Source organism: Myxine glutinosa, chromosome 8 (genome assembly GCF_964187855.1).
Source record: "Myxine glutinosa chromosome 8, kmMyxGlut1.1, whole genome shotgun sequence".
Taxonomy (NCBI): domain Eukaryota; kingdom Metazoa; phylum Chordata; class Myxini; order Myxiniformes; family Myxinidae; genus Myxine; species Myxine glutinosa.
The window spans coordinates 163,796,551-163,812,951 of NC_136268.1; the positions used below are offsets into that span (position 1 = coordinate 163,796,551).

The 16,401-nt window shown below is 45.1% G+C and overlaps 1 protein-coding gene across 1 annotated transcript in view; it reads left to right on the forward strand.

Moving 5' to 3' along the window:
• LOC137433231 (glutamate receptor ionotropic, delta-1) overlaps window positions 1-16,401 on the forward strand; it is an 889,585-nt gene that overhangs the window by 611,060 nt on the left and 262,124 nt on the right. Inside the window, exon 9 of the mRNA XM_078784012.1 lies at window positions 794-895. Coding sequence (XP_078640138.1) covers window positions 794-895 — 102 coding nt within the window. The remainder of the gene's footprint in view (window positions 1-793; window positions 896-16,401) is intronic.

Sequence of the window (16,401 nt, forward strand, 5' to 3'; positions counted from 1 at the left end):
GGAGGAGAGGGATGAGCGGAGACGGGCAATGTTTTTCAGGTGAAAGAAGGCTGAAAGGGTAAAGTCCCTCCCTCAATGGGTAAAGTCCCTCCCTCAATGGGTAAAGTCCCTCCCTCAATGGGTAAAGTTCCTCCCTCAATGGGTAAAGTCCTTCCCTCAATGGGTAAAGTCCTTCCCTCAATGGGTAAAGTCCTTCCCTCAATGGGTAAAGTCCTTCCCTCAATGGGCTAAAGTCCCTCCCTCAATGGGTAAAGTCCCTCCCTCAATGGGTAGAGTCCCTCCCTCAATGGGTAAAGTCCCTCCCTCAATGGGCTAAAGTCCCTCCCTCAATGGGTAAAGTCCCTCCCTCAATGGGTAAAATCCCTTCCTCAATGGGTAAAGTCCTTCCCTCAATGGGTAAAGTCCCTCCCTCAATGGGTAAAGTCCCTCCCTCAATGGGTAAAGTCCCTCCCTCAATGGGTGAAGTCCCTCCCTCAATGGGTAAAGTCCCTCCCTCAATGGGTAAAGTCCCTCCCTCAATGGGTAAAGTTCCTCCCTCAATGGGTAAAGTTCCTCCCTCAATGGGTAAAGTCCTTCCCTCAATGGGTAAAGTTCCTCCCTCAATGGGTAAAGTCCTTCCCTCAATGGGTGAAGTCCTTCCCTGAACGGGTGAAGCCCCAACCTGAAGGATGGACAGACAGACTGGAGGAGAGTATTATAGTGTTGATAATGTAACAATACAATTTTTGCGAATGATGATAGTAATAAAACAACCTATTCACAACTAACGTGCATGTGTCTTGGTTTCTTGCAGCTGGCATCGTGGGACCCAAGAAGGGGCTTAAATGGCACTCTTCGAGACCTGCGCCTTGAGAACAATATGAATGGTGTCACACTACGTATTGTCACTGTTCTGGTATTGGACCGCACAAGGGATTTGGAGAACATTGTATTTTTTCCATTCATTGTGTCATTTTGCCAAAGTGGCTTTTCCACCATTGTGGTGATAACTTAATGGGGTTTCCTTGAGAAAAATAGAGAAACAAAGGGAGGAACCTTGAATTTATAGTCTATAGCTGACAGATCAAATCCCAAGGGGTGTGGTGTGTGTGTGTGTGTGTGTGTGTGTGTGTGTGTGTGTGTGTGTGTGTGTGTGTGCGTGTGTGTATGTGCGTGTGTGTGTGTGCGTGTGTGTGTGTGTGTGTGTGTGTGTGTGTGTGTGTGTGTGTGTGTGTGTGTGTGTGTGTGTGTGTGTGTGTGTGTGTGTGTGTGTGTGTGTGTGTGTGTGCGTGTGCATATGTATATGTATATATACGTATATATATATATATATACATATCTATATATATATCTGTGCAGCGTCTGTCCTGTGTTGTGTTGTGTTGTGTTGTCCTGTATTGTCACTGAACTACTTTCTCAAACTTCTGTGAAATCGTACCAAACTTCTGGAATGCACATATCTCTCCCGTCGGTAGAAATCGTACCCGTCGGTAGGGTATTTCTTTTGATTATTTTTTTTTGGGGAATTTTTTTGGGAATTTTTTTTTCCCAACTTCAATTGTTTATAAAATGTGATATCACGTATATTACAAATACATTTGTGCAAAATAATTGTTTGAAATATGATTGGTTTAAACCATGACAAAACGGCAACTCGGTACAGTCATTTATCTATATATCTACACATCTGGGCAGTGTCTGTGTTCTCACTTAACGACTCCCTCAAACTTTTGTTTCCGTGGTTGTGAAGTGTTTTTAATAACGTGGTGGTTTTGAATCACGTGGTGGTGAGGTATTTTGAATTATGTGGTGGTGAGGTGTTTTTAAATGACGTGGTGGTGAGGTGTTTTTAAATCACATGGTGGTCAGGTGTTTTGAATTCATTGGTGGTGAGGTATTTATAATTACGTGGTGATGAGGTGTTTTGAATTACTTGGTGGTCAGGTGTTTTGAATTACTTGGTGGTGAGGTGTTTTTAAATGATGAGGTGGTGAGGTGTTTTGAATTACTTGGTGGTGAGGTGTTTTTAAATGACGAGGTGGTGAGGTGTTTTTAATTTCCTGGCTGTGAGGTGTTTTTATTATGTGTTTTATGGCTGTGAGGTGTTTTTATTACGTGTTTTATGGCTGTGAGGTGTTTTTACTTTCGTGGTGGTGAGGTGTTTTTATTACGTGTTTTATGGCTGTGAGGTGTTTTTATTACGTGTTTTATGGCTGTGAGGTGTTTTTATTATGTGTTTTATGGCTGTGAGGTGTATTTATTACGTGTTTTATGGCTATGAGGTGTTTTTAATTTCGTGGTGGTGAGGTGTTTTTATTACGTGTTTTATGGCTGTGAGGTGTTTTTATTACGTGTTTTATGGCTGTGAGGTGTTTTTATTACGTGTTTTATGGCTATGAGGTGTTTTTAATTTCGTGGTGGTGAGGTGTTTTTATTACGTGTTTTATGGCTGTGAGGTGTTTTTATTACGTGTTTTATGGCTGTGAGGTGTTTTTAATTTCGTGGTGGTGAGGTGTTTTTATTACGTGTTTTATGGCTGTGAGGTGTTTTTATTACGTGTTTTAAGGCTGTGAGGTGTTTTTAATTTTGTGGTGGTGAGGTGTTTTTATTACGTGTTTTATGGCTGTGAGGTGTTTTTACTACGTGTTTTATGGCTGTGAGGTGTTTTTATTTTTGTGGTGGTGAGGTGTTTTTATTACGTGTTTTATGGCTGTGAGGTGTTTTTAATTTCGTGGTGGTGAGGTGTTTTTATTCCGTGTTTTATGGCTGTGAGGTGTTTTTATTATGTGTTTGATGGCTGTGAGGTGTTTTCAATTTCGTGGTTGGTGAGGTGTTTTAATTTCGTGGTGGTGAGGTGTTTTTATTACGTGTTTTATGGCTGTGAGGTGTTTTAAATTACTTGGTGGTGAGGTGTTTTGAATTACTTGGTGGTGAGGTATTTTGAATTACGTGGTGGTGAGGTGTTTTGAATTACTTGGTGATGAGGTGTTTTGAATTCCGTGGGGGTGAGGTGTTATCGTCCCAAACTTCCAGTCTGCACCTACCCCTCCCCTATGTATGTGCTGAGGGGTTCTTTCTTGAAAAAAAAACATTCAACCTAAATCTTCAACCTAAATTGCCTATTAAAATGTAATATCACAAACACAACAAATACATTTGTGCAAAGTAATTGTTTGTATTATGATTGGTGAAAATCATGACAACACATCAACTCATGTACAGTCATTAGCCTCAGTTAAAATAAGCCCGTGCCTCAGTATCGACGCTTGGTGAGGCGAGCGCAGCGAGCCGAGGCAAGCTAGTATATATATATATATATATATATATATATATATACATATATATACATATATATATACACACACCCACACACACGTGTATACATATATATACATATATATATACACACACCCACACACACGTGTATACATATATATATACATATATATATACACACACCCACACACACGTGTATACATATATATACATATATATATATACACACACCCACACACACGTGTATACATATATATACATATATATATACACACACCCACACACACGTGTGTGTGTGTGGCTTGATGAAAAATATATTTCAACGGATCCATTTCCTTCCAACCTTTATCCATTTATTGTGTTTCAAAATGTTTTTAAAATACAGTGGGCAAGTGTTACGTGCTCCTCCCCAAACCCCGGTCACGGTGTACCTCCAAGCCCCGAAAGGAGTCACGGCAGAAAGATGTGCTATTATGTGTGCCAATGACCAATGGTGAAACCACACCAGTCAATCGTTACAAAAACCAAGTATTGTATTAAAATCGCACAATAATAACACTTGCGCAAGTACAAGAAAACCTCACTTGCACAGCAAACACCATATAATTCCTATGATGGTACCACCAGTTTCTTAACTCAATAACTCACGGTACTCCACGTGAGCGAACTGTAACACCCCCAAAGTCACTGTCATGACACCAGGCCAAAGTAGATCCACGCTCTGGTGATCACAAGAAAACAGGTCGTACTGAGACCTCAGCCCAGGACGGCTGACAGTCGACGATGCAGAAGAGGGCTGGGTGAGGTCGGGCCAACGTCGGTCAGGTAAAAGTTCACCTAAAAGGCAACTGGGAATTCACACCTTCGGTTCACCAGACAATGACGCTGACATGAACGAGCAGCAGTTCCCAAGCGGAGAACCGCGAATTCCCAAGCGAAATCCACGACACACACGAAAACCAGGCTAACGGCTGGTGTGAGGGGAAAATGGCTGATGCGAGGTGAAATGGCGGACGGGCCCGTAATGGAGGTGTACCGGCTCTCCCGCGATGATTCACTTTTGGAACCAACAGCAAAACCCGTCACGCAGGTTTATTTGCCCCAGCAATAACGACACTGTCACAGGAATCCCTTTCCCGGGGAAACCAATATTTGCTCGTGACCAACGTCCACCAGTGTCCGCTCGACACCTCAAAGCAGATCAGCCTTCCTTTCCCGATCTCACTTGAGCCGCTTCGGCCTCTTCTTCCTCCTCTTCCGGTTTCTCCCGATCCATTTCGTTTTTCTTTTGAAACACTAATTTTTACCTTTGAAGACAGTTATCTCCATTTCACACTCAAACTGTAACAATAATAGTATATATAAAAATAAAAAAAACACCTTTAGAGGCCATTTTTCCCCACAAAGCGGGGGTTGGCCTTTTTCGGGGACTGTGGTTGTTGTTGTCTTTTGGTCCCCTTTTTGAAGCAATGTTTTACAGCCGGATGCCCTTCCTCCCACCAACCCTTTTTGTCGCCTTTTACGACAACCAGGGAATTACCAGTGAACTGGTACTCAATTAGCCGACCTCGGAAGGATGACAGGCTGAGTCAACCCCCCTGGCGTTAATTCAGCGATCGACCGGGATTCGAACCCAGGATCCTAGGATCCTAAGCCGGCACCCTAGCCGCTAGCCCAACACCAGGAATAATAATATGTAACAATGTAACAATAATAGTATCGGAAACTAAAAATGCTTCTTGTGGATGAAAACCACAAAGACGGAAGTGACGAATCCGTAACACAAGGCAACTCGTTTTAGGAAAAACCAAAATGCTTATCAATTTAGTACTAGAACCAAATAGTGGAATAATTACATTTGTTGGACAATTCTTGCACATTTGTTTCTGTTTCATTTGTTTCTAATTAGCTAAAAGGTTTGCTTTTGTTAAACGAAAGAAAAAAAACAGACCAAGTCACTTAAACAGGAATTTGATATGATTGTGATTATTTTGCAATATGATCTTCCATTTAATACGAAAGGAAAAATAAGAAGATAACTGCACATCGTACACTTCATCGCTCGCAAAATATGAGCACAAAACATGCAAAACTGAAAAGTAATCCATCAGTAAATTGCCGAACAGGCTGGGAATATGTAAGAACAAAAATATGGACCAACTACAACGGCACTCGGTAGAGAGCATACCTCCGCCAGGCTGAACAGTTCAGGGTTTGTATCCCACTGATCGGTGATATCTGGATCCAACATGAACCAAAATCGAATCCGCTTGTTTTTGTCACTTACCCAACTCATCCACCAAGTTTTGTCATAAAGTGTCCACAACTTTTTTAAATAGCGTGTTGTATATCATTTTTGCCCTTCTCTCTCTCTCTCTCTCTCTCTCTCTCTCTCTCTCTCTCTCTCTCTCTCTCTGTCTCTGTCTCTGTCTCTGTCTCTCTGTCTCTCTGTCTCTCTGTCTCCACTTAAAAATAAAATAATTCTCGTGTCCTGATTCGGATCTATACCAAAATTGATTTGATTCGTCCTTGTCACTCACACAACCTGTCCACCAAGTCTCACCCGGATCCGTTTACAACTTTTTGAGATATCGTGGTATATACCGTTTTTTCCCCTATCTATCAATTGTGAAGTCACTTCAAAAATTCTCAGATCCAGAACCGGATCTTCACCAAAATGTAATAATTTCGTCCTTGTGACATACACAACGTCTCCACCAAATTTTGTCCGAATCCATCAACAACTTTTTGAGATATCCTGTTCACAAACAAACAGACAGGGTTTTTTTTTTGTTTTTTTTTTGTATACTGAATCGAGGCTCGTGAAAGAGCTGACATTTACTTCACAAACAAATCAACCAGACAAACAAAATACCCAAAAAGAGGGAGCGGAAGACAAGATGGGGAGAGAAGGGGAAGCACACAAACACAACATCCGAGAGCAGGGAGATGTCTGGAAGGGAGAGGGCCCGGGGGGAGGAGGAATGGGAAGGGGGGGGGGGGGGGGGTGGGGGGGAGGGAGAAGTATAAAACACAAGGACACCAAGGACTTCCTGGACAGAAGTTGGTATTTCAAAAAAGTGGAATTGGGGTGAAATTAGCGGGGGTAGAAAAGATCAAGGTTTTAAACCCCTGTTGGTGAAATTGGTGAAAACATAACCTCCCTCCATCCACCTTAGGTGGTGGAGGTAAAAATACAAGTACAACAGCCAATCACAATTGGAAGGAGGGATACAATGAGATCTGATATGTGTGAGAGTATTAAATGAAAATTTACAAAGATGGCTTCTTTTAAAAGATTACAATGTAATTTGTTATCCAACACACACAACACACAAACAACACAACACAGCAATACAAGGCTCAATGCAAAAATCATGGCACCCTGACTGTTGACAATTACAGGCAGAATTGTGTGTGTACGAATTGAAAATTTCTCCGAATGGTGTAAACTGCTATGAAAACAGGTGGAGGTGGGAGAACATGTGGGGACAGTCACGACAACATAATAGGTGCAACTTTATTGCTTAGATCTGAAGATCCCCTTCATATCTCTCCCTCCCCTCCCCCTCCCCCACCATCTTTCTCCAATTCTCCCCCTCCCCCCTCCTCCTCAAAGCTGCCTCCTCCCCACTTCCTCTCCTTTCTATCTCATTCCTCCACCTTCTCCAACCTTCTGCTCTGCCCCCCCCCCCCTCAAACAACACATCACTGTGCCTCATCCCATCATCATCAATCCTTTTGTCCTCATCCTTCCCTTTGTCCGAGCTCTTCTGCAATCTCTGACACACTATCAACAGCCTAATCTTACCCTAACCATCCCCTGTCCTGTCCTGTACCCGATGCTCCCCCTCCCTCTTCCTTAACGGTATGGACCTCAAACATCCGGGTCCGTACAGGTTGCTTCTGACAAACCAGACTTAATCTGCTTAACAGAAACTTTTCTCCTTCAAGATGTCTCTGATTCCTTAATATCTCTAACTGGTTACTCCCTCCTCTGGTATGATAGACCTGTGCCTCGTCCTGGAGGTGGGGTTACTATCTTTATCAAAAACTCTCTTCCTCACTCTCTTTGCACTGCCCTCTATCCACCCCACCCCCAAGAGTACCTCTGGCTACGGCATCCTCTCTGCTCCCACCTATTGTTCATATGTGTTGTTACGGATTTGTCACTTCCGTTGTTATGGTTTTCACCCACTTGACATATTTTTGATATTATGTACTATTATTATCTTCAAAAGGTTTATTGTTCATGAACAGTTATCAAAAGTTAAAAGGGTTAACTTTAAATGATACAGGAAACCGAACCGGAAGACGACGAGAGGGAAGAAGAAGAGGCGTGGCGAGCAAAGTCGGACAAGACGCGTGACGTCGAGGTCCGTAGCGAGCGTTGTCTAACGAAGGTCACGAAGGAATTTTGAGTTCCTTGAAAGGACATCCTGGGATAGGTATTATCACTGGGATTGAGAAATCTGCGTCGTCAGGTTTAGGCTGAGATTCCGACGAATCCTTGCCTGGTCGCATCGACTCAAGTAAGAGCCGTCGGCCATTTTGAACCTCGTGCTTCGTTCACCGACAAAGGTCTTGCTACGCGTCAGCTCTTCTCAACATCCTACCGTCTGTTGGGGATGTGTGTGTGCGACCGCGTCATCTCCAATTACGTTGCGGTTTGCTGATTGAGCTGTGAACGTGCTCCTCTGGAGGGCGCCTTTATACACTTTCGGCTGTGTGACTGCCATTGCCATCTGGACAGCGGGATTCGGCTTTCGACTGGACATCGGTCTAGCGATCGCTGGAGCGAATCAACTTCACCTTGGAGAAGGTTATAGAGACATTGAGGAGTGTCCTTTTTCACTCACGTGGAGCGCAGTGAGTTATATGACTTTAGTTGATGGTACCATCCTAAGATATATAGAGTGCACTCTGGATTGCTATTGGTTGAACCGTTATTCTTGTGTGGGATTTTTAATACAACATTTGTTCATTTAAAAGCATTGGTGTGGTTTCACTATTGATTTCTAACACAGAATAACATATTTTTCTGCTGGGGCTCCTCTCGGGATTCGGAGGTACACCGTGACCAGGGGGTCGGGGAGGAACACGTAACAGAAATTGGGGGCTCGTCCAATTGACTCGGGGGCTCGTAATTGGGTCCTCTTCCAGGATAGTATTCCCTAACATTCCCCGAATTCCCAAATTTGGAATTTTTTCCAACATTCCCAAATTTTTTACAAAAATTGGAAAATTTTTGAGTGAAGGTTAATAGGTGTTAACGGATAGTCACCATGGTGTTTGATGCAGGAAAGTTTGCGGCGTCCCCTAGCGAGGCACAGTTCCAAGCATTTAAAAAAATCGGACCTCTTGATATTGGCCAGACATTTTAGCTTGGAGGTCCGAGCTAATATGAAGAAAGCAGAGATGCAGAGATTGGTGATAGAATCTCTGGTGGGACAAGGTACATGGAAAGAGGTAGCCTTGGATTGGTTACCCGAGGAACAAGAAAATGTGGAGCTCCGGAAACTGGAGATGCAACTGCAGAGCCAGGAAAGGTTAGAAGAGAAAAAAGCAGAGGAAAGGAGAGTTGAACGAGAACTCGAGGAAAGGTTAAAAGCAGAGGAAAGGGGAGCTGCAAGAGAACTCGAGGCAGACCGCGAGTTTCTCCTTCGGACCTACTTGCGCCTTTTGCAATAAACGTGGACACGTGAGGTCCCAATGTTATGCCCTGGAAAGGAACAATCAGGAGCGGAGTCAGACTAGTACAACTCCGAATGCCATGGCAAATGTGAGAAATCGCCCTCAAAAGGGTTACCAACCATTTATTTCAGAGGGGTTTGTGTCACTGGATGGAGACTCGACTAACCAGAGACCTGTTAGGGTATTGAGGGACACAGGAGCACATCAATCTTTAATGCTCGAAGGCATTTTGCCATTATCAGAGGAGACGGCAACTGGTGATAGTGTTCGTTTACAGGGGATTGGTGGCTGTGTTAGAGCTCCACTTCATGTCATCCATTTGGAGTCTGATTTGGTGTCAGGACCCGTCACCGCAGGTTTACAAGCCACTCTTCCTGTAGAGGGAGTATCTTTTGTTATCGGTAATGATTGGCCAGTGGTCAAGTTTCTGGTAACCCGATGGTTGTTAAAAAGCCCAGAAGGGAAAATAACACCACACCAGTCAGGGATGGCGGCAAATTTGGCAAGCTATTTGTCGGTGGACTGAACTTCAAAACAAAGGAAGAAGTTCTGACCTCTGTCTTCAGCAAATATGGACCGCTTTTGGAAGTGCGGCTGGTAAAAGACAGGGAAACGCAAAAGTCAAGAGGGTTTGGCTTTGTCACGTTTGAAAACACAAAGGATGCCAAAGAGGCAGAGAAGGATTGGAATGGCAAGGATTTGGATGGTCGGACCATAGCCGTAGAGAAGGCAGGCCGTAGGCGTCGCGGGGGCTACAGAAGAGGAAAATGTGGCGGTAGTTTTGGTGGTGGCCGCAGTCGATATTACGATGGAGGCTCCCAGAGTTACGGCAGCTCCTGAAGGAATGATTATCAGGGTAGTGGCCGAGAAGGAGACCGCTATTCACGTGACGACAGTGACAAGCGGTCCAACCGTGATTATTATGAAAGTTAGAAAGAGTTGAAGCACTGAATGCTGTGGAGCAGCCGAGCCAAAATTCCTACACGGATTAACCGTGAACGCCACGTTCCTAAAGGCGTCCATGTAGTGAACTTTCCTACACGGATTAACCGTGAACTCCACGTTCCTAAAGGCGTCCATGTAGTGAAGACTTCCAGGCCTCACCACCCAACCACCATGGAACCTGGCTTTCAGCTCGGCCTCCCGGGAAAAGTGCTATAGATTTGCTGGCCTTTGGGTTTTGATCACAACCCCTTAACCTTCATTCAAAAGAAACCAAAAGTAAAATCAGAGGGTGATGAGATGGAGTTTGGCTTTGCAGGAGTCCAACTGGGAAATTGAACATGTAAAGGGCAGGGACACTGTCGTTGCTGATGCTTTGTCCAGAGTGAATTAACTTTGGAAATCTCTGGGGGTTGTGTGAAATTTTGTCGCTTTATTTTTGGGAGATTGATAATTGTTGCTCATGGGAATTGAGGATTTGGTTGTGAGTTTACTGTTGTTTGTTTAAAGGGTGTGCTTGCAAAGAAAGTTTTTGCTGTGTTCAAACTTTCTTTCTTGAGGGGGGGAAGTGTTATGGATTCGTCACTTCTGTTGTTGTGGTTTTCACCCACTTGACATATTTCTGATATTATGTACTATTATTATCTTCAAAAGGTTTATTGTTCATGAACAGTTATCAAAAGTTAAAAAGGTTAACTTTAAATGATACAGGAAACTGAACCGGAAGACGACGAGAGGGAAGAAGAAGAGGCGTGGCGAGCAAAGTCGGACAAGATGCGTGACGTCGAGCTCCGTAGCGAGCGTTGTCTAACGAAGGTCGCGAAGGAATTTTGAGTTCCTTGAAAGGACATCCTGCGATAGGTATTATCGCTGGGATTGAGAAATCTGCATAGTCAGGTTTAGGCTGAGATTCCGACGAATCCTTGCCTGGTTGCATCGACTCAAGTAAGAGCTGTTGGCCATTTTGAACCTCGTGCTTCGTTCACCGACAAAGGTCTTGCTACGCGTCAGCTCTTCTCAACATCCTACCGTCTGTTGGGGATGTGTGTGCGCGACCGCGTCATCTCCAATTACGTTGCAGTTTGCTGATTGAGCTGTGAACGTGCTCCTCTGGAGGGCGCCTTTATACACTTTCGGCTGTGTGACTGCCATTGCCATCTGGACAGCGGGATTCGGGTTTCGACTGGACATCGGTCTAGCGATCGCTGGAGTGAATCAACTTCGCCTTGGAGAAGGTTATGGAGACATTGAGGAGTGTCCTTTTTCACTCACGTGGAGCGCAGTGAGTTATATGACTTTAGTTGATGGTACCATCCTAAGATATATAGAGTGCACTCTGGATTGCTATTGGTTGTACCGTTATTCTTGTGTGGGAATTTTAATACAACATTTGTTCGTTTAAAATCATTGGTGTGGTTTCACTATTGTTTCTAACACAGAATAACATATTTTTCTGCCGTGGCTCCTCTCGGGATTCGGAGTACACCCTGACCAGGGGGTCGGGAGGAACATGTAACAGTGTTCTGTACCTTCCTCCAAACAGTGATGACTCCATTTACATTTCGCTGTCGGACAACATGGACCAACTTCTATCATCTCATCAAAACTCTCTCTTCCTAATATGTGGCGACTTCAACTGTCATCATGCCAGCTGGCTGGGTGTGGGTACCTCTCTCACCAGCCAGGGAATCTCAGCAAAGGACTTCTGCGCCTCATTGAGACTGACACAATCTGTCAATTTCCCGACCCGGATCTCGGTCAACGGAGCATCTTCTCTTCTAGACTTGTTTGGACAAACTTCCCTGCAAATGTCTGCTGCTCTTCTTGTGCTCCAATCGGTTCTTCTGATCATTTGCTTGTTAAAGAGGACATCTCTCTAGCCATTGTCAGAGAGCCTCCTCAGCGTCGACGAGTCTGGCATTTCACTCAGGCCGACTGGCATGGGCTGCAAGCAGCCATCATTCAACTGGACTGGTCTCCCATTCCTACTGCCTCTGACATCAATTCTTCCTGGGAATTCTTCCAAAGCAAACTGCTCTCTCTGATGCACAGATTTATCCCATCTCGTCTTCAGTTGACTTACCCTTCCTCCTGTCCATGGTACACTGAATCTTGTGGTGAGACAGTTGCCCTGAAACAACTTGCCTTTGCCTCTTGGAAGGCAAATCCAACTGAAGGCAATCTCAGTTCCTTCCACCAAGCTCGGAACAAGTGTGTTTCTACCCTCAGGAGTGCCAGGAAGCACTATCTCTCCACACTCAAGAATGAACTCTCAAACCTGTCTCCTTCCTCCAAATCCTGGTGGGGTCTGGTCAAATCTGTTTCTGGTGTTTGTTCCCCCTCCATCCGCTCCCTCACCTCAAACAGCTACACAGCCGACACCGCATGTGACAAAGCCGAATGCCTCAACCCATCTCTTTCTGCACCCACCTTACCCAGTCGAACCCCGCTTCTCCTGGACTCTGTGTCCTTCTCTCCTGACAAGGAGGAGAAGTTTCTGTCAAACCTCGACACAGATTCTGCAACTGGACCAGACAGCATCAGCCCATCGGTCCTAAAATCCTGCTGTGCTGCTCTTTCACACCCTCTCTCAATTCTCTTCACCTTCTCTTTTGCTCAAGGTCATCTGCCATCTGCTTGGAAATCGACCAACATTTCCGCTTTACACAAGAAAGGTGCAAAAACAGATCCTTGCAACTACAGACCAATCAGCCTGCTCCCAATAATCAGGAAGGACATGGAATCGATCATCACTTCTGACATCAAATCCTTCCTCTTCTCCAAAGGCTTGATCTCAGATCATCAATTTGGATTCAGACCAGCTCATTCTACTCTGGACAGCTGCTTCTGCTGTCTCAACAATGGATGGAGGTCCTCAATGCCAAACAGGAAATCAGAACTGTCTCCCTTGACATATCTCATGCCTTCGATACGTTCTGGCAACTCGCTCTGCTCACCAAACTCACCTCTTATGGTATCCATGGAAACTTCCACGCATGGCTTGCAGACTTCCTTTCTGGTCGTAGTCAACATGTGGCCCTGAATGGAATTTTCTCTTCTCCCCTTCCTGTTCAGGCTGTAGTTCCTCAAGGCAGTTTTCTGGGCCTTGTGCATTTTCTGTTCTTCCTTAATGATCTCTCCAACATTGGAAAATCCTCTCTATCTCTTTGCTGATGACTCCACTCTCTGCCACTCCATATCTCATCCCTCAGCTTGACAGGTAGCAGCCTCTTCACTCTCTGCAGATCTGGACAATATCATAAACTGGTCAAACAAGTGGAACATGTTTTTCAATCCAGACAAATCTCACACTCTCACTTTGTCTCTCCGAAAAGACCGTCTGGACAACCCTCCCATCTACTTTCTGAACAATCCTCTTGAAGAAGTTCAGTCACTCAAGCTTTTGGGTCTCACGATCTGCCTTGATCCAAGTTTCTTTTGCGTTTTCGGTCTTTTTGAAGTTGGTCAAAATGGTCAAATTTTTCGGTCAAAATGGCCATTTTGCACTGGCCTTTTTAAAGCCAATATCAAGACATCACGTGCAGCTCATTAAAATCATCCCGTACCCCTTGGCTAATCACTGACAGTCAAAACGGCTGTTCAACAGCTGTGCTATGAAGTGACCATTGAAGGTTCAAGTGACCATCCGTGACCGTTTTGTCTGACAGTGAGGACACTATTGTCCACAAATAGGTTCACACATTTACTACACGCAGTGTTATTGTTGATATTTAAAGGTTTCAAAGGTGGTAAGTTTATTTTGCGTTTCAGTATATATATATATATATATATATATATATATATATATATATATATATATATATATATATATATATATTGTTACGGATCTCAGAGTACGGCACTCCCGTTAGCAAGGGGGGGTTAATCCCCTTGTCTTGTTAAGCTGGCCGTCTCCGGTCCTGGAACTATCCCGCTCCTTTGCGGGGTGAGATTGGCCAGGGTGATTGGTCAACGGTTTCCCAAATACCTTCACCAATCTCTCCGCAAAGCAGGGAGATAAGTCCCTGCTCGAACCGCGGATGTGATGGTAATTGCCGAGCGGTTTAGCAATCCGCGATCCGAGCCGTTAACAAAAGGACTGAACCCGATTAAAAGCGGTTGGCCAAATCGTACCACAGGTACTCAATTGGAGACAGGACAAAGGCGATCGGGGAGAATGAATCAAAAAGAGCAAAGGAAGACCACAGGTTTATTAATTATGTATACTAAATGGAGAGGAAACGAAAGGCAAATAATATACAGAAGAAGAAGAAGCAGGACACAGGGCAGCCTTATTCAGTCTTACTTAGCAAACGCCCCAGACAGAACGAACACACTTACACTCAAAGGGATGGAATGGCAGGAAAGGAGGAGAAGGTCCAAGCAGATGGTACTGGCGTCGAGGTCCGCTCCAGGTCGCGCTCCGGTCCACGCTTCAGTCCATGCTCCGGGCTTGAGCAAAAACCCGGCGGCAGCTGCGCGTACGGTTTGCACGCGGTCGGACAATGCCAATATATTTCTCGGGGAAACTGGCCTCCTGCTTATGTAATAGGTCGACACCGTGCTCCTCTCCTCTTGCTCGAACCCCTGGTGTCGCCGTCGTGCTCATCTGCCAAGTGCTCATCTACTCTTTTTCTCATCTGAGGAAGCAGTCCCTCGCGGCCGCTTTTATGGGGCGTTTTCAGATCTAGCTGCCGGCTCCCAGGACACGCCCAATGGTGAGCTTGCCTCGGCCCTGGTTGGCTTTCAGAGCTCACCGGTCCGCCCCTTGACGAGACGTTGACAGGGCCACACCTTGTTCTTGGCGCCCAACTTACTCCTCCCCCTTTTTCCTCCAGAGGACCGAGCGCGTGATGGCGTTTGCACGGGTCATAGAAAAGCACTCTTACTGCCATTGAAGAGATTGGGGCCTATTCTTATTTGATTGATGCAACGTAGATTCAAACTATTGGGAACACAGCCTTAATTACACACATACTAATGAGATATCTATAGAGATCCTAAGGTGTGCTACGTGTTGCTCGTGGCCTAGCTATCTTTAACGTTGGACAAATGGGGGTATTTACAGGGGATTATTTATAAGGGAACATTTACAAAAATTTACCAAGTGGAGGGTTCTAAAAACCGCAACACTGCACCCTCATTACCACACGGGATGGCCTGGCCCGAAAACTTTACTTTAGTGTGACACTCAGGTGTGGTAACCCTCTACTATTAACTTCACCCTGAGTGCGACATTTTTAAAACAGTTAAGTTTGTCCCGCCTGCTACGTTGCATCCTACCTAACAGATTCACACCCACAGACTAACCGAATTGCGGAATTAATTTTCAAACAAAACATATACGGTGGGGAGCATGTTATTTACAAAGACTATTTGGTATTTACAATGCGAACCCAGGACCTGTCATTTTGGGAGACAAAAGCAGAACTTTTGAGAAGAGGAAGAGCATGCACTGCACTGGACCGATACACCATACCCACATGCCCGGGGATGCACAATTGATATTGCAGTGCACCCCCGAGCACGAAAGCACCAAAAGCACCATAAAGCACCAAAAAACACAAAAAGCACCAACCAGTGCTCAGTCATACATTGCAATAATAACAAACTGATGACTCTTTTCCGCTCTGCTCCTGCTCTGCTGGGCCGATGTTTCTTGATGTCTTGCTCTTGACGTTCTGTGCTTGCGGCCTATTTGATGGTAATAAACACAAGCACAAAGCGCGTCCGCTGTTCTTAATTATGGCCAGCAGGGGCCAACTAAAGGTGGTCCGCCTGCATGGCTTAAGTGCCACCTCACCGTGGTCCGCAAGCAAAGATTTTCTCTGGCCACAATGGCCGGTTCCAGCAGAGGGGTCAGGCCCCAACCCGTGGGGTCCATGTGTGTGGTGCTTGACCACAGAACCGTGGTCCATATGGCGGTGCTAGGCCGCAAGACGTGCGGTCCATATGTGGTGTACCAGTCCAGGCAGGCAGGCAGCGGCGGTTCGGGCACACAACTGCGACTACCTGCGCATTCCCCCCGGGCCCAAAAGAAACAAGCCGTGAGTGGGGAAGGAAAGACAAAGCAAGCATCGGGGCAAGGTCACAAGGGTACACATCATACAAGGTAATGCAGACAGGAAGGGCACTGGAGAGCGAGCGGAGAAAGCTCGACCCTAGCGTACGTTCCCCCCCTGTCGCCTATACTACCCTTGCCCTTACCCCGTGTTTACAAAATCTACGCATTTACAAATCCGTCGCTACTGTCTCGTCTTCCCCATATCTCCCCTAATCCAAATTGGTTACCAATCCCTCTAAACCAAATTTGCCATAAAGCCCAATTTCTCATCAATCACTCCTAAGGAGGAAGAGATGGAACATAACAAGCACAATGTCACACCCACGTCATGATGCGTCTTACATACCAGACACTTGCACAAAATCACATGGTGTGGAATCTTATCACCTCAGTGAGTGGATGCATATGGTGCGAAGGGATTTTTATTCCTAACTACTTTCTAAATG